Source organism: Pelodiscus sinensis, chromosome 4, assembly GCF_052426305.1.
Source record: "Pelodiscus sinensis isolate ZL-2025 chromosome 4, ASM5242630v1, whole genome shotgun sequence".
Classification (NCBI taxonomy): domain Eukaryota; kingdom Metazoa; phylum Chordata; order Testudines; family Trionychidae; genus Pelodiscus; species Pelodiscus sinensis.
This window is the reverse complement of record NC_143055.1, coordinates 130,070,789-130,087,602: the sequence shown is the minus strand read 5'-3', so window position 1 is coordinate 130,087,602 and position 16,814 is coordinate 130,070,789. Positions and strand designations below refer to the sequence as shown.

The 16,814-nt window shown below is 38.4% G+C and overlaps 1 protein-coding gene across 1 annotated transcript in view; it reads left to right on the top strand.

Moving 5' to 3' along the window:
• Window positions 1–16,814, top strand: part of ANKRD17 (ankyrin repeat domain 17) — a 137,630-nt gene that overhangs the window by 103,122 nt on the left and 17,694 nt on the right. Inside the window, 12 exon segments of the mRNA XM_075929383.2 lie at window positions 1,775–1,886; window positions 2,115–2,260; window positions 3,348–3,490; window positions 5,267–5,480; window positions 6,774–6,949; window positions 7,616–7,778; window positions 10,284–10,379; window positions 12,204–12,320; window positions 13,319–13,490; window positions 14,313–14,760; window positions 16,013–16,168; window positions 16,413–16,562. Of these exon segments, the coding sequence (XP_075785498.2) occupies window positions 1,775–1,886; window positions 2,115–2,260; window positions 3,348–3,490; window positions 5,267–5,480; window positions 6,774–6,949; window positions 7,616–7,778; window positions 10,284–10,379; window positions 12,204–12,320; window positions 13,319–13,490; window positions 14,313–14,760; window positions 16,013–16,168; window positions 16,413–16,562 (2,093 nt within the window).

The window sequence follows — 16,814 nt, the reverse complement described above, 5'->3', positions numbered from 1 at the left end:
CCATCTAAAAGTCTGTCATAATCTCAGTAAAAGTTTGTATCAAATAGCGGAGCTTTTATTTTTTGGCACATATACATCATTGAATAAGCTGATCATTCTTTAATCAAGCACTGATAGGATTTCATTATAATATCGCTCTATTATATGGGCCCCAGAGTAATGTCATAAACGATGGATGCATCATTCCGTAATGGTTGATAATTAGAAATAACAGAAAATATAGAAGTGGTTACTTAGAGAGAGTGGATGCATTTTACAAAAATCAAAAATTTTAAAAGAAGGGGCCAAGGACATTTTAAATTGAAAGGAACTGTTTGTATTAAACCTGGTCCGTTGCTCATATAACAAGGTAGTGATTGTGTAATTCTAGCACTTAATGGAGTTTCTCATAAGAGCTGATCACTTAACCTGACTGCATGGCTCTCAGAATGTTTCCTGGGATCTGAATTTGACAACTATTGTGTTTAAAGGATTTGTTTTTCAGTGAAAAGTAGTTGTTTTGAAGAAATCAGTCTTTACATTGTGTCAGAACTCTGTCTTGCTGCACAGGTTACTTTATATCTCCTTGCTTCCAGTACTGCATTTCTTTAGCATAGTTTTCTAGGCCATGCTAAAAATGTTAACAGTTGTGGACAGCTTATTTCTGGGGAGTGTCAACTTTGAGTGCTTACATTCCTATTAAAAAGGAAATGGAATTTTTTTTTTGTTCTGAATTAAAGACATTTAGGCCAAGATATCACTCTTACCTTGGGGAAATGGAAGAGGGCAGTTTAAAGCCTTTTTCTGGGTCTTACAAAACTTTACACTTTTTTTATTTACATTTTTGAAATCCTGTTGTTTTTCTTCTTTGAAGGATGGAAGTTATCCTTGATTTAATTTTGTTAAGTACCAGGCCTATTTTATCCATTCTTTTACTAACTAGAAATTTAAAATTCAGTTACCTGTAAACTTTGTCCGTATTCTTTTTGTCACACACTTATTTCCGCTTGCATGTTTCCCATCAGGTCCTTTACATTGTGTTTATCAGTAAATGTTGACACAAAGTAAATCCTGCCAATTGATTTGTGTTCTTTTTAAGGTCTTATGCTTCAGAAACACTAGCTATAAGGATGAAAATGAATTATTTGCAGATTTGCTATAGTGGGGTAAAAACTAAAAAATCCACACATTTCTTAGATGGCAACAATTTCAATGCATATTGTATTTGGAGTGTAACTTGCAGGACTGGAGTTATGATCTTTAAAGATTAAACATTTTTTCAGACGTATCTTAGTTCTTGAAGATGCTTATTGAACCTCTGTTTAAAGGGCTGACTTCAGAAACTTGATATCTAATTTGAGGAAGATTACACCTCTTTTTTGAAACTATAATTATTTTTAAAAATATTTGGACTTTTAAAAGATTTGTCTTGTAACAGAGGTACAGGTTGCATCTTTGGGACCTGACCACAGAATTTGTGTAACCGAGGGAGGTCATTGTTGTCTAGCAGCTTTACCAACACTTCCACTGCTTATTGGGCTCCTGGAAGACATTTAGGGATACATTAGAGCTTAACAGCACAGAGCACTGAGAGACAGGACTGGTGGTTGTAAACAAACTTTATGGGAAAATTGACCAAACCCATGATAAGTGGGCATCTGGGTAACTAAAATCACACTGGATTAGAAGTTCAATGTATACATTTAAATCTTGATGCAGTAATGATGGTGGAATTCTAAATTGAAGGAAAGTGTATTTTGCTATTTTGAAGTATGTGTAATTTTTTTCCTTGTAGACGGAGAGTAATCATGATACAGCATTGACTCTTGCTTGTGCTGGTGGCCATGAAGAATTAGTACAAACACTGCTAGAGAGAGGAGCTAATATTGAGCATAGGGACAAAAAAGGTAGGAATTTCAGCATATTAATGTGTGTGAATTTCATTTAGAGTGAACTCCAGTATCTTAATTACGGTAGAACAATTATATGCTTAGAACCTGGTATTAGGTACAATTTTGCATTTATTGTGGACTTTATTCATGGTGACCCAATTTTCTTTCTATTGCTATAACTAAAGTTGTTAAAGATTTAAAAATAGATGAAGAGAGATTCAGATATTCTTTATTCTGTTTCAGGATTTACTCCTCTTATTTTAGCTGCAACAGCTGGTCACGTTGGTGTTGTTGAAATCCTGTTGGATAATGGTGCAGATATTGAAGCGCAGTCGGAGAGAACTAAGGACACACCATTGTCTTTGGCTTGTTCAGGGGGAAGGCAAGAGGTGAAGTGAAAATTACTCATGTATAAGGCACCCTCTCTGTAGAAACAGGTTTCCAGTTGCATGGTTTAGATTAAGATCAAATTTATTTTTCCTACTATGGGCAAAAAAGATACCTAGACTTCTACAGCACCCCAACTTTAAAGGACTGTTACTATTAAAATATATAGATGAACTGCAACCTTACTGAGGATTGGTTATGTATTATAATATGAATATAAAAAATTAATTCTCTTGCACCAGAGTGCTACAGTAATCTAGAATCTTTCTGCAAAATGTAAGTCCAACTTGCTTTACAGTATGCAGCACCTTGACCAATTCACTTAGATATGAACATTTAAGGAACACATGCCTATGAGAAACAAGTTATTTCTATTGTCCCCTCCTTATTGTGCATCTTCTGGTAACAGTTACAGTATCTGTGCAGAAGCAGAGAATCAATACTGTATTGCTTTTGAGAGTTTTGTGCAAAATGAAGTGGTAAAAATAGGATGAAGGCACATCACTGGTGTGTTTTGTTTTCGTTTTGTTTTTTTGTCCTATCCCAGCATTCTGATTGAAAATGGTGGATGGATATTTGTTGAGCATATTTAGTTAAGGGGGAAGGTCAGAGTGCTTCATTATAGGGATGGAGAAAATTGTGTATGCATAGGTAGCTGAAATACTATTAAATCATCATGGTTTGCGGGACTCGCCACATGGAGATGAACACTGTAGTCTATTCCACACGCTTAAAGAAATTTCCTTTGCAGAATGTCATTAAATTTTTTTCTCAAATTTGTAATTATCCAAGCCAAAACTGTTTTATTGTCAACTTTTTGGGACCATGTCTTTTATTAACATTTTAATTTTATTGCCTTGAAATTTAGGAGAAATAATTACAATGGTGATCTTGTTTTTCTGAGACTAGGGACATGGTGTGAAAGATTAAGAAAGTTCTTTATTTTAAAAATGAGTGCTTTCAAAGCAGAGGCCTGTTTTTTTCTATAAATGTTTATTTGGTGTATTCATATGTTTAGAACATTTTTCTCCAGTTAGGTTTTCAAGTTCAAGGAGAGAATCAAAAGTAACTTATTTTGTAACGTTGCAGGTAGTGGAGTTGCTGCTAGCTCGAGGGGCAAACAAAGAGCACAGGAATGTTTCTGATTACACACCTCTAAGTCTAGCTGCTTCTGGTGGCTATGTGAACATCATCAAAATCCTACTAAATGCTGGTGCAGAAATTAATTCTAGGTAAGTTCTCTCTTTCGTTTCTACTCCCTGCTCGTTAAATCTAAAATAAAAATTCCCTTGGTGACTGTGAAACACAAACTCATTATTCCTAAAGCTTTTAATCTTGATACAATATTTTTAAAAATGTACAGCCTGCCTAGTCATTGCTTTACTTTTTGCCCAGTTTTAGATAAGCATGGTTTAAGTATACTTTTTGAAGACCTATACAATTTTAACTCCTGTTCTTTCTGCCTCTTCCTTCAAGCTTCTCTCCGTGTTTTGCTACAGAACTCATAGTACTCTAGTAAGGTTCCCTCTAAGCTGCGCAGCAGCACAGCCCTGCAGCTGCTTAATGAGCCCCACTAGGGGCTTAGGGCTGCCGCACATGGAGCTGCCCGACTGGAGGAGGGGCACTTCTCCCTGGGCTACAGTGGCAGCTCCCTGCTCAGGACAGAGCAGTTTTTCTCTCCCAGCTGGTAGGGAGGGGATGTGTCCCTACTGGCTGGGAGAGATTCGCTGCTCTGCCCTCAGCAGGGAGCTGCCACTGTAGCCCAAGGAGAAGTGCCCCTCCTCCAGCCAGGCAGCTCCATGCGCGGTAGCCCTAAGCCCCTAGTGGGGCTCATTATTCCTTTCCCATCCCCACCTCCTCCTTTTCTTCCTTCAAGGCACCAAAAGGTATTAACAATTTTATATAAAAAACTGTTAGTATGTATAAGTTGCTAAATGCAAAAGAATATTGTCTCTCTTACTTACCAATCTGATCATTCTAAAAAGGGCAGGCTCTTTATAAATAGAGCTTTTCAAATAGTTATAGCATGATTTTATAGCAGTTATAGCCTCAAATATTTGTCAAAGTCTCTCTCTCTCTCTCTCTTCTACTGAGGCCCACAGATTTGTTCTAGTAGTCTTCATGCTATTTATAGTATTGAAGGTGGAACAAGATCTCCTAGTGGGCCAGATGATCATCACTTAATATATCTTTTTCCAAATTGAACATTTGCCCCACTGAGAGAAAGGTGCTTCAAATTCTAATCTTCTGGTAGCAGAGACTGGCATTTTAGCAAATAGATTTTTAGAATTGTAATATTTCTTTCTTCCTCCCTAGATGTGCACAGTGATTAAAATATCAGTGTAGTAGACCTATGGACCTTCATGAGAGAATGAGAAAATGTACCCATCCTTATCTGAGTAATTAGATCAACAGATATGATCTACCTTTGGCAGGTTTTCAGTAGCATGCTGAGAAGCGTGATATGGCCTTTGGGTCAGTCCAGTTGGATATTACAGTAATGTACTGCATAATAATCTTGAGTTAGGTTTAGTTCTGCTTCCAAGGCTGCAGGTAGATTAGAGGTCTACTGTAACAGATCTGTGACCTCATTACTCAGAAAAGGGAAACTTTCAGGTTAATATAGATACATGTTTCTATTTTGAGCTGCATATTTGATAATAGTTCTAAGCTCAGAACTACCAATGATAACTGGGTTTTTTTTTTCAAAACGTTATTCATTTAATTTGTAGTGAAAAAGTACTTATTGGCTCTGATCACTCAGATTGCATGACTCAACAAAATGCTTACCTGTTCTAAAAAGTAATTTCCTCATAAGGCAACTTAACAATCTGAAAGAGAACATAATACCCACAAATGCAAACACTATAGAAAATCTTGCTTTTATCCATGTTCTTCAAATTTAATAACTTCTAGTTTGGGAGCTTTCCTTTTTCACATTCTAATTTTCCCAGAACGTATTTCAAAGAGAGTAAGAATTAAAGATTGATTGTTTTTTTCCCCCCCAGAACTGGTAGCAAACTGGGCATTTCTCCTTTAATGTTGGCAGCTATGAATGGGCACACTGCTGCTGTTAAGCTACTATTGGACATGGGCTCTGATATTAATGCCCAGATAGAGACCAATAGGAATACTGCCTTGACTCTGGCCTGTTTCCAAGGAAGAACTGAAGTGGTTAGCCTACTGCTTGACAGAAAAGCTAATGTCGAGCATAGAGCTAAGGTAAGGAAAAAAATGAGATATCTTTCAGCTAAGCAGATTTACACTTTATCTTAGATAAAAGTTCTATATTTCATGTGACATTTTCCCTCCTGAAATTTAACTAAAGAGTGAAAATAAAATAAATATTTCCTGTTTAGAAACTGTCTGCTTATGGAACACTGTGCACACACCTATTGCAAGAGGTTGAGTTTTAATAGAGCTATTTAAAAGAAAAGAAATGCCTTTGTTTTAAGGTTCTTTGTCTACACAGACATACACCCGTTGTATAAACAGTGAATTTTATCTTCTGGAGCTTTATTTAATCTTCAGATAATTACAAGCATCTAAATGATGATAAATCTTACACTTAAGCATTTTATATAAAATTTCTTGAGACTCCCATGAAAGCTGATCTTAATGCAAGCTATGTTGGTTTCTGGAATCACTGCATTCTTCTTGACTTCCAATGCCATGGAGGTGAAATGGAATCCTGATGTACACATCCCATCAATGAAGTTGTCCAGCAACTCTGCAGCCATGAAATCCCTACCTGGGACAGAGTTTGTGACTTCACTTAGCATTTCCCTTTCCTCACCAGATTTAACAGCCGTTGGGGTGGAGGGAAAAGGCTTCTCGGCTGACAGTCATTATTCTAAACAGCTATGTCTGTTGTCCGACCAAATAGTGTCTCTGGGTGACAGCAGTGAGGTGGAGCAGTCAGCCAAGGAATGAAGATATGTCTAATCAGAACAGAGGTTCCCTCTTTTCCCTCTGCTCACTAAATGGAATATAAGAGAAAAAAAATCACAGTGATCTGCTTCTATACCAGCTGTTTTACAATAGTATTTCTCCTTTCCAAGTCTTGCCTGGCTATGTCTTTTACCTAATAGATGCCACGCGGGTGTTGTTGCAAAAAATGGTTTCTGCATAGGGAGGAAAAACTTCATTTACTTGAGCTCCATAGCAGACCGTCCCTTCTGTGCTATCTCATGCACAAGCCTGTGCAAGATAGGCTTTTTACACTAGTCCAGCCAAGTAATGTGATAGCAGTGGGGTTCTCCACATCATGCTGCAAAGCACAAGTCTCCAAAAGCATGCCTAGTCTCCAAGGCATAACACACTCTTGGTCAGCTGCAAGTGATTTTATTTCTTCCTTTTAAATGTTGGTAACAGTTTATATAAACTTGGCTTGAAGGTATTGATGGAAAGGCATATGTTTGAGATTAAAACTTATTGCTGGAAGCTGAAGTTACTCCTGTCTTTTATTTAAAAAGAAAAAATAACTATTTTATTCTCCCTGCTTACTCAATCTAGACTGGCCTCACGCCATTAATGGAAGCTGCCTCGGGTGGGTATGCAGAGGTAGGCAGAGTTCTTCTGGACAAAGGTGCTGATGTTAATGCTCCTCCCGTACCCTCATCGAGAGATACAGCTTTAACCATAGCAGCAGACAAAGGGCACTACAAATTCTGTGAGCTACTCATTAGCAGGTATTGTATATGAAGATATGCTGTTAAAGGGTCCAGAATGTGTATTAGGTTGCTTTTCTGTATTTCCCTGGAGATACAACATTGAGTAATGTTAGCTTATACTTCGTATTAGATCCAAACACACATTTTCTTCCTCACCATGCTTAGACCTCAGAATCACATCAGAGATCTCAATATTTCCTTGAATCCTTATTGTTAAGGTATATATATCTTTTGAACCCTCCATCTTGCAATATTCACTTGTGAATATACTGTCATTAACAGCCATTTCCAACGTAGATACCAATGCACATTCATGAGTAGCCCAGTAAAAGGCATATAAAAACAGCTGTCAGCAAGCCCCCCCCCCATAAGCTCAACCACAACTTAAGATACATTTACAATTACAAACAAAGGCCTGCATGTGGATTTCTGGCATGTGCTCAGGTTGCCATTTGGACTGTTGGCTTGCGTATTGTAAATGTTTATATCATTATAAGGATTGAGAAGGTCAAAAAACAGTTTCAGGAACTGGAACATCTCCATTCTAAACATATACAAAATGCATCATTTTAATGGTAAATGGTTTTAATTAAAGTAGATAATGACCTAATTATATGGGTCCAGCGTATTGTTTATTAAAGAATGCTGCTTCAACTTTTGGTCAAAACGGTTTGCTTTTTTTAGGGGCGCTCACATTGATGTACGGAATAAGAAGGGGAATACTCCACTGTGGCTTGCAGCAAATGGTGGGCATCTAGATGTTGTCCAGCTGCTGGTACAAGCTGGAGCCGATGTGGATGCTGCTGATAACAGAAAGATAACACCTCTTATGGCAGCCTTTCGAAAGGTAGAGTGTGGATTTTTTCTTTCCTCTTCTCCTGTCCTTATTAGAATACTGTTTCATCATAAATTTATCTGTGCAGTGGTAATCAGAACATTGGTACATCAGTTCTACTAAATCCCCTCTTTAATTACCACAATGTTTGAAGAAGTAAATAAAAAAACTACAGAAATATTTTGAGGGTCTGGTTTGAATCCACAAAAATATGGCTCTTTGGGACTATGACCATGTTCTCCACTTACCATTAGGATGGCGTTCACCACCTGCCGTTCGGAGGAATAGCTCACCAGGTCAGCACATCTCCTTGCAGTTGCAAGCCATCCTGCCGGATGTGTGTCTGTCTGCAGTCCTCTGTCTCCAGGAGCTGCTGTGGCCTTTTTGTGATTTAGCTCTCTGGCTAGGTCATCATTGTGGTTCCTTCTTTTGTAGAAAAAATCTCATCTCCCAAAACAGGCTCAGGCAGTCCTCCTTAGACACTGCCGTGTTGGTGCCATTTCCCCAGTGGCTGATTTGGGAACATGGGCCTGCCCTCTACTCCTGGTTCCAGCTCAATGACCCTCTAACCAACACTGAAGGCTTGTTGTCTTTTTTCTGAGCCCTGTCCTACCTTCCTAGACTTCCCACTCTCTAGGTTTGCTAGCCCAGTGTTTCTCAACCTGTTTTTATAATGTGCCCCTTTTAAAAAAAATAAAATTAAAATAAAATAAAATTATAAGTAGCCTCAGTACCTACAGTTTTCAGACACACAAATTTTTTTTCTACCATTGCAAGACATTTGTTTAAACAACTTAATCATAGCTGGGCGGGTGATTAAATTTTTGGGTGTAAAAAGAACAAAAATAATAAAACGCTGTAAAACTTAAAACAAAAATTCAGTTTTCTCCAAATTTCAGTTGTGTTGATGTATTCCCCCCAGACTTCTCTCGAGTACCCCTGAGGGGACTGGTACCACTGGTTGAGAAACACTCTGCTAGCCCAAACCCATCTCTCTGCCTAGGGAGTGACTTCAGGCTTTCCCAGCAGCCCCTTTTGCTTCCTGTTTCCTATCTTTTTTGTAGAATTCCCACCTTTCTTTTGCAGGGGAGTTTCTCTCTAAATAGCTATCTCTAGACTAAAGCTCCCCCATTTTCAACCTAATTAGCTGATTGAGTTCACTTGGTCTAATTCAGCTTTTATAGGGTCATTATGGGGAGCACATGCCATCACAGGACCCAGTGTGACATGAGTAAAGTATTATTTTGCAAATACTTTCTACAAAATTGCATTTAAACTATTGGTTACTGCCAGAAGTAGAATATATGGAGGCGTAGGGAGTTGGAAAGGTGTAAACACAAAAGTTTGATCCCTTGGATCTTTCATTAGCAAGCGATAATTTGGCAGCAACACGATTAGTGATGTGTAAGCCAGGTTTAAGCTACTACATATCTATTTCATTGATATTAAATAAGTTTGTTGGAATTGCACAGTAGAGAAAGGTGTCATGAACCCTGTTCTTCAATTGATTTTGGTAAATGCAAGGTCGGTGGCTAGTATCTATAACTTGATTATGGATGAAGTCTCTGGAGGTTTTTTGGTATATAAACTGGTTTGGAAAGTGTTTTCAGGACCTTCATGGGCCAAGATGATGCATACAAGGTACTCAGTTTCAGCATGACTCAAAGGTGGGTTGCTGAGACTGTTTTGTATATGATCTTAATTTTAGGAGATTTCCCTCTCCAAGATGACATGTAATAGAAAATACATCTGGTGAGGAAAGTCTCATGATGCACTGCTCCCTTTGCAAGTGGATTTTTGCCCTAAATCAGTCAGTAAGCAACAAGTTAGTCTCTAAATTACTCAGTTTCAACAACATCTATCAAGTTAAAATGATTAAAATTGAATTACTTATTTGGCACAAAATAAATATTATAATTAATCGTTGTGCTTGGTTTGAAAATAAGCATCTTGATTTTGTTGTGTGTTTCTCCCATTTACGATGTTTTATTCCATTGATTTTGTGCATCCTATTGACAATAAAGCACATCGACCTGAATAAAGATAAGATTTAGAATGATGAAAACCTGATTATTGCACATGTAATGCGAATAGCATTTTTCAAAGATAAATAACAAGTGCAATTTTTTTAAAGCACTTTTCCACAATTACTAGTAAATACCCCAACATTTTAAAAATCAAGGTTTTTCCTCCTTGATTGTGGAGAGGTGAGTGAGATGCCTCTGAAATGAGGAAAGAGGGTCAAATCTGATGCTCCAGAACCATAAATACTTAAATAATTTGGTAATTTTTTAAATGAAAAAAGTGTATAGGAGAGGAAAGGGGTTGGAACATCTGTAGTCTTGAGAATTTGGTATTAATTAATATTCCAAGCGTTTGAAAGGTAGATTCCTGATTCCTGATAGAGGTATTAGTTAGTACAGTATATTCCAGTTACAGCCATGTTTGACAAATGTGGTATGCTTTAAAGTGTTATTAATTTAGTATGAAATAACAGCTTGATGATTGAATTTTCAGGGTCATGTAAAGGTGGTTCGCTATCTAGTGAAAGAAGTAAACCAATTCCCATCGGATTCAGAATGTATGCGCTACATAGCAACAATTACTGACAAGGTAAGTCATTTGCTGCAGTGTGGCTACTCTTAGCAAGGTTTTAGTAAGTCTGAAAAGAATTACTAAAAGAATAGTTGTAATTGTAAATAATGAAGGTTGGAGTGGAGCTTACCATCGACATCTGCTTGACTGAGGATGCAAGCTTATGATTTTCAAAATACATTTTGAGTAGAAAAATTAATCTGTTATGTTTTTGGTAAAAATTGAAAATCAAAATACTGTAACAATAAGTAAGGGTAGGCAGTCATTTTTGCGGGGGAGGCCACTCCAGGAATTTTGGTAAGTGGTCACAGGCCACACTTTTCTGTTGTTTTAATGGAGAGTGTGTGTGGTCTGAGAGAGTGTCTGGGTGCACCAGGAATTCTGACCAGGGGCAGTGCTTATAGGAGGGGGTGAAAGGGTCCGGGAAGGAGTTTGGCTCCAAGAGGAGGTTCTGACAGCAGTCTCAGGAGGGGTTGCAGAGTCTGGGAGGGGGGTTCTGACCTGGGCAAGGGGTTGGGGTGCTGAGGGGGTGTCAGGTGCAAGCTCTTTCCCTGGCTGGGAAGTGCTTCCTTAGGCAGCTTCCAGCCAGTGGAACAGTTGGGCACTCAGGCAGGCTGCCTGCATTCATGCTGTGGTGGCCCATGCCACTGCTGCAGGCAGAGCACAGGGGGTCTCCACATGCTTCCTCCACCTTTAGCACCATCCTCAGAGCTCCCATTGACCAGCTTCCAGCCAATGGGAGCTGGGGAGGAGAGCAGCACACAGAGATGCATTGCCCTCTTCACCCCTAAGTGGCATGCAGAGACATACTTGTCTGCAGCCACTGGCCATTGCACTTCCAGGAGTGGCATGGCTGGGGGCTGAAGCAAGCAGGCTGCCTTAGCACCCTGTTGCACTGTGGGACGTTCTCCTCCGGTGTCCTGTTCTTAAACATAGTTGAAAGAGTGATTGATGACATCAATTAAATGCGTTCAGCAAGAACTGTAAACAAAATAAAATATTATCCATTTCTGCTCTATAAACAAATATTCCTCTTTTGCTGCTCCACACTTATGGGATCCAGAGCTGTTCTGAGCTTGAACTAAATATTTGAAGTTGGCACTTGCTGTTGAGTTAGGGAATGGCTGTTGAACTGACTTGCTATCCGTTTATCTTGGATAAAATGAAAAGAAAAACAAGCCTCACAACTTCTATAATATTAAGTACTGGGTAATACAGGGGATTGATAATATCTTTTGAGCATCTCACTACCTGTAAAAGTTGTATCTGTTGCATTTTTCATCTCTGCTTCAGGTTGGTATTAGGGATATAACCAGTTAACTGGTAAGTTGGTCTGCTTAACCCATAGGGGATGGATCAGTTCCCCACCCAGGATCGTGGGGCCCACCCACAGGCAGGGGCTACTCCAGCCATCCATCCAGAGCAGCCCCTGTCCATGCCCACCCCTTGCTGACGATCACAGGCTGGCTCCCTTGGAGTGGTGCCGGCCAGCCCTGCTCCCCGGGAGGTGGCTTCACTGCAGGCTCTGCAATATAAAGTTTATTTAAGCTCTATACTGGGGAGCCTGCAATGTATGTAACTGCTAGGATTTTTAGCAGTTATACAGTTACATTTTTAAATTATTTTTTTATATCCCTAGTTGGTCTGGGCAAATGGTATCTGGTGTCAAAAGGAATAAGACATCAGAAGGAAGTAGATCCTGAGACTTTTTAAACCTTTTAAAAATGATTGATAAGTACAACTAATTGAACCAGCTGTCTTATGTCATTTGGAAAATTATAAGTTGGTCTACAAACTGGATTTTGTTATCAAATAGAAGACTGGCTTATTTTGTGATTTTAGGAGATGTTAAAAAAATGCCACCTTTGTATGGAATCAATAGTGCAAGCCAAAGATAGACAAGCTGCTGAAGCAAACAAAAATGCAAGCATTCTTTTAGAAGAGCTGGATTTAGAGAAGGTAAGGAATCATCTTTCTTTTGAAGTTTCATTTCTGTGACCAAAACTCTCCTCCATCAGAAGAAAACATGCAAGATCTGGGCCTGAATACAATAAATAAATATAATAAACTCCATCTTTTGGGTGGCCAAAATTTCACTGCTTTTTCTTTGGAAGGCTTCATACAGTTGTTCATGATGGATTGTTTTTTTCGATTAGAACTGTAAAATAATCCATGCAAATGTAAGAAAATGCAATTTAAATAATTCCAGTTTGTAGATTGCACTTACTGATAGTAAATATCGTCGAACAGGTTTTCTCAAAGAGCATGTGCTTTGTCTCCTGCATACCAAGTTTAAAAGGAATATCATTCAAATAAATGCTTATGCACACATACTATTTCTTAGAAGTGTTTCCCAAAAAGATGAATATGAAGCAGTAAGTTATTTTGTACCTGAGCTTAATGAAAAGTCTGTACCTGGTCCATTAGTACAAAAATATTTGATCTAAAACCTGTATTTTTTTAAAAATTGTATCAGATTTATGCTTCTAGTTCCACATTAGTTGCAGCATTTTAAATATTTTACCATCTCACTGTAATTGAAAATGGTTTTTATCTTTATTATTTTAGTAAGTTTTTCATGCTTTTGTGTTTTGACTTGTGCTTTCATATGCACATGCTTTAAAAATACTCCAGAAGATATATAGGACAAAATTCTTCTCTCTGTTGCAATATTTATTGTTTACATTTGCCAAGTTTCCATTAGCAGCAATGGAAGTTCAGCAAGTGAAACAAGTATTAAATGTGCAATAGAGATCCATAGCGCAGGTCAGAGTGAAGAATATTTGTCTTTTGACTTCGAAACATAATTTAAGTGATTATGTAAGTCAGACCTTGAATTTAGTTGCAAATGGTAAGTTATCATCTTGAAGCTTTCAATTTGCTTCCAAACAAGATGCGTAGTTCCTCTTTAACAACCTGCAATACTCTCATACTGCTAAAATCGTCTTGATTTACAGCTGAGAGAAGAAAGCAGAAGGCTGGCTTTGGCTGCCAAAAGAGAGAAGAGAAAAGAGAAACGAAGAAAGAAAAAGGAAGAACAAAGAAGAAAATTAGAAGAAATAGAAGCAAAAAATAAAGAGAATTTTGAACTACAAGCTGCTCAAGAAAAGGAAAAACTGAAATCTGAAGGTAGTCTTATTGCTGTTTCTAATTTTTCTATATCCTCCAGTATATTGTATATTTGTATCATGGCCCCTAATGTTAATCTCCTCTCAAAGGTAAATAAATAAACCTAGTGTTTTCAGTCTTCCGTGTGCAAGTTTTTCCATATACTTAGTCATTTTTGTTAGCATTCTTGGAACCCCCTTTATTTCTTCAATATTCTTTAGGAGAACCACAACTGTATGCAGTATGAAGGCATACTATTGGTTTGTATCAGGAGATCTCAAATTTCATTGGACCGTGACTCCTTTATGACAATGTTAATCTGTGACTTCAGGAGGAGAAATGAAATCCTTGAACCTGCCCAATCCCTGCCACTCCGGGTGGGGGTGGGTTGAAATCCAAGCCCCACTGCCCTGGTATTGGGGAGAGAGGAGGCAAAGCCCAAGGATTTGGGCCTGTAATCTCAACCCCATTGCCAGGTTCTAAAGCCCTTAAGCTTCGGTCCTAGACAGTGGAGCTCAGGCTTCGGCATTTGCTTCCACTCCAGGCCTCAGTTAAGCCAGCCCTGGCGAGTCCACTAAAACAGGGTTGTGAGTTCTGACCTGTTATGGTGTCCCAACCCACAGCTTAAGAACTGCTGGTTTATATAGTAGTACAACTTGTGCATTGGTTTTTTTTTGTAACTGGCTTAGCAGTTACTGGCTTATGATTACCCATGGAGTCATTCAAGGCTGTTACTAACCTTAACAACAAATTGCCTGATTTTTTAGGTGTGACTTTAAGAACAAAAAAAGATTGAAAGTGCAAATTTCCTCATACTGTATAATTTTTTTGATTCTTAATCAGATGAGCCTGAGGTCCTAATGGAGCCTCCTAGTGCCACCACTACAACCACCATAGGTATATCTGCAACTTGGACTACTTTAGCAGGTTCCCATGGGAAAAGGAACAATACCATTACCACAACGAGCTCAAAGAGGAAAAGCAGGAAAAACAAAATTAATCCAGATAATGTTCAGATTATATTTGATGATCAACTCCCAATCTCCTATGGTCAACCAGAAAAAGCAAATGGCGAGTCAAAGAGTAGCAGTACCAGCGAAAGTGGCGACAGTGACAACATGAGGATTTCCAGTTGTAGTGACGAAAGCAGCAATAGCAACAGCAGCCACAAAAGTGACAGTCATTCTTCCACAGCAGCCACTAGCACTCCCAGCAACAAGAAACAGCCATCAGTACTTGTCACTTTTCCAAAGGATGAGAGGAAAGCAATTTCTGGCAAATCATCAATAAAGTAAGTTACTATGGCCATGCATAATAACTCCCAGTATGAAAAAATTGGAACTTCCTGCTGAAAATGACTTTCGAAACCTGACTCTTCAGTATTTGTGTCACCTTGTTAGACTCTTGTGAATTACAAGAATAATATAAGAGCACAAAGGTCCTTGATTTTCTATTTTTGTATATTATGTATGGCTGGAAAGATTGTAAGAGGAGACAAAACATTTTTGTATCACGAATTATATTAAAATAGTAGGCAGAGGCATGAAGCCTATCCACAAATCTGTAACTAGTGGATTGTCTTCCTATATGTGGTTTCCCAGACAGAATCATTTCAGTTAGAGTTCTGCCCAATCAGATATTTTTACTGTAACTCGTCCCTACCTGGAACATGACTGTTCTTTCCTTTCTCTTTTCTGTTTTCTTACTGACAGTGTGATATAGCCTAGGTTTCAGGTAAACTGCTGCTCAGTTCAAGGACAGGTTGGACCTCTCTACTCCAGCATCTCGAGACCTGACTGGTCCCAAATGAGGGATTTTTCTGTCCACCTGCTCCTCCTTTCTCCTCCCCCTCCTGCCCCCAACCAATCCAGTGCTCAACAGCAGCCCAACTGAGCTGCATGCCAGCTCCCGGGCTCCCACCCCTCACAGCACACTGGGACTCTCTGGTCCTGGAACATCTGAGGTCATGCTGGACCACAGATGTTGCCGGAGCAGAGATCCTGGATTGTAGAGGTGCAATCTGTAGTGCCTAATCCAGTGGATATTACATTGGTGGTTTTAAAAGTTTAAATGAAATGTTATGTATCTAGATGCATTTCATAATACACACGTTAATACTGGTTGGTTAATCCTAATCCAGTCAGACACATTAGAGAGAAAATGAAGTCCATGCCTGTATCTTATGAATAAATACTGCTTCTCCACTGTTCAAGGTAGTTGGTTGCTCTGCATCTCCCTCAGATGCAGTGAACCTGTTTTTAGCTTTCAGCAGAGGGGGAAAATAGCTAAACTAAATAAGATACTATCGGATAAAATACTCTGTAGGTATTATACTACATCTGTATATTAACTATATTTATGAATGATCACTTGGGCTTAGTGCGCTTATGTATCTGGACAGAAATGTGCTAACTCTGTCAAGTTACAATTTTCTAATGTAGGAGCTCCCAACAAGCTTAGTGCCCAAATACTAAAGAAAAATAGCCACATTATTTCTTAAATAATTTCTTCACTCGTGTCTAAAAACGAATTATTTTTTAAAGGTTGTCTGAGGTTATCAGTGAAGTAACCAGCAACTCCTTGTCCACTTGCACAAAATCTGGACCGTCTCCCCTTTCTTCTCCAAATGGAAAATTAACTATCGCTAGCCCTAAACGTGGCCAGAAGAGGGAAGAAGGATGGAAGGAGGTTGTACGAAGGTATGTGTGCATATATAAACATGCCAGTAGTTTTACCCCTTTTATGTGTCTTTTTGATAATTTTTTTATCTCTTTGTTGCTCATCTTACAGTTAAAATTAATGTGTTAGCTTGAGAGAAGTAGTGGTGGATTTCTCCTCTTGAACACAGGATCTCTCAAATGTCATAGCTTGCTGCTAATTTCACTTTATTTCAAACCATTGATATTTCTTCAGTTGACTTAATACTTTTTTTCTTCCGTATAGATCAAAGAAGGTTTCTGTCCCATCAACAGTAATTTCCAGAGTCATTGGAAGAGGAGGATGCAACATCAATGCTATCCGTGAGTTCACTGGAGCACATATAGACATTGACAAACAGAAAGACAAGACAGGGGACAGAATAATAACAATAAGGTAAAAAGTTTGCTTGGGCATTATTTACTACTTTTTAAAAGAATAATTTCTGTAAAGTGAATTGCAAGAATGAATTTTAAAAAGTAATCTTTGATTTAATAGACCACTTACCTTGTGGGATTTCTAGATATGCTATAACTTCAAAAATCATTTGAGAAGCATAATTTATGCTACTATTCTGTTTGTATTTTTGGAGCCAAAGAATATTTTCATTCAGAATAGGAAAAATTGGTTTTGTTCTTTAGTTGTGGA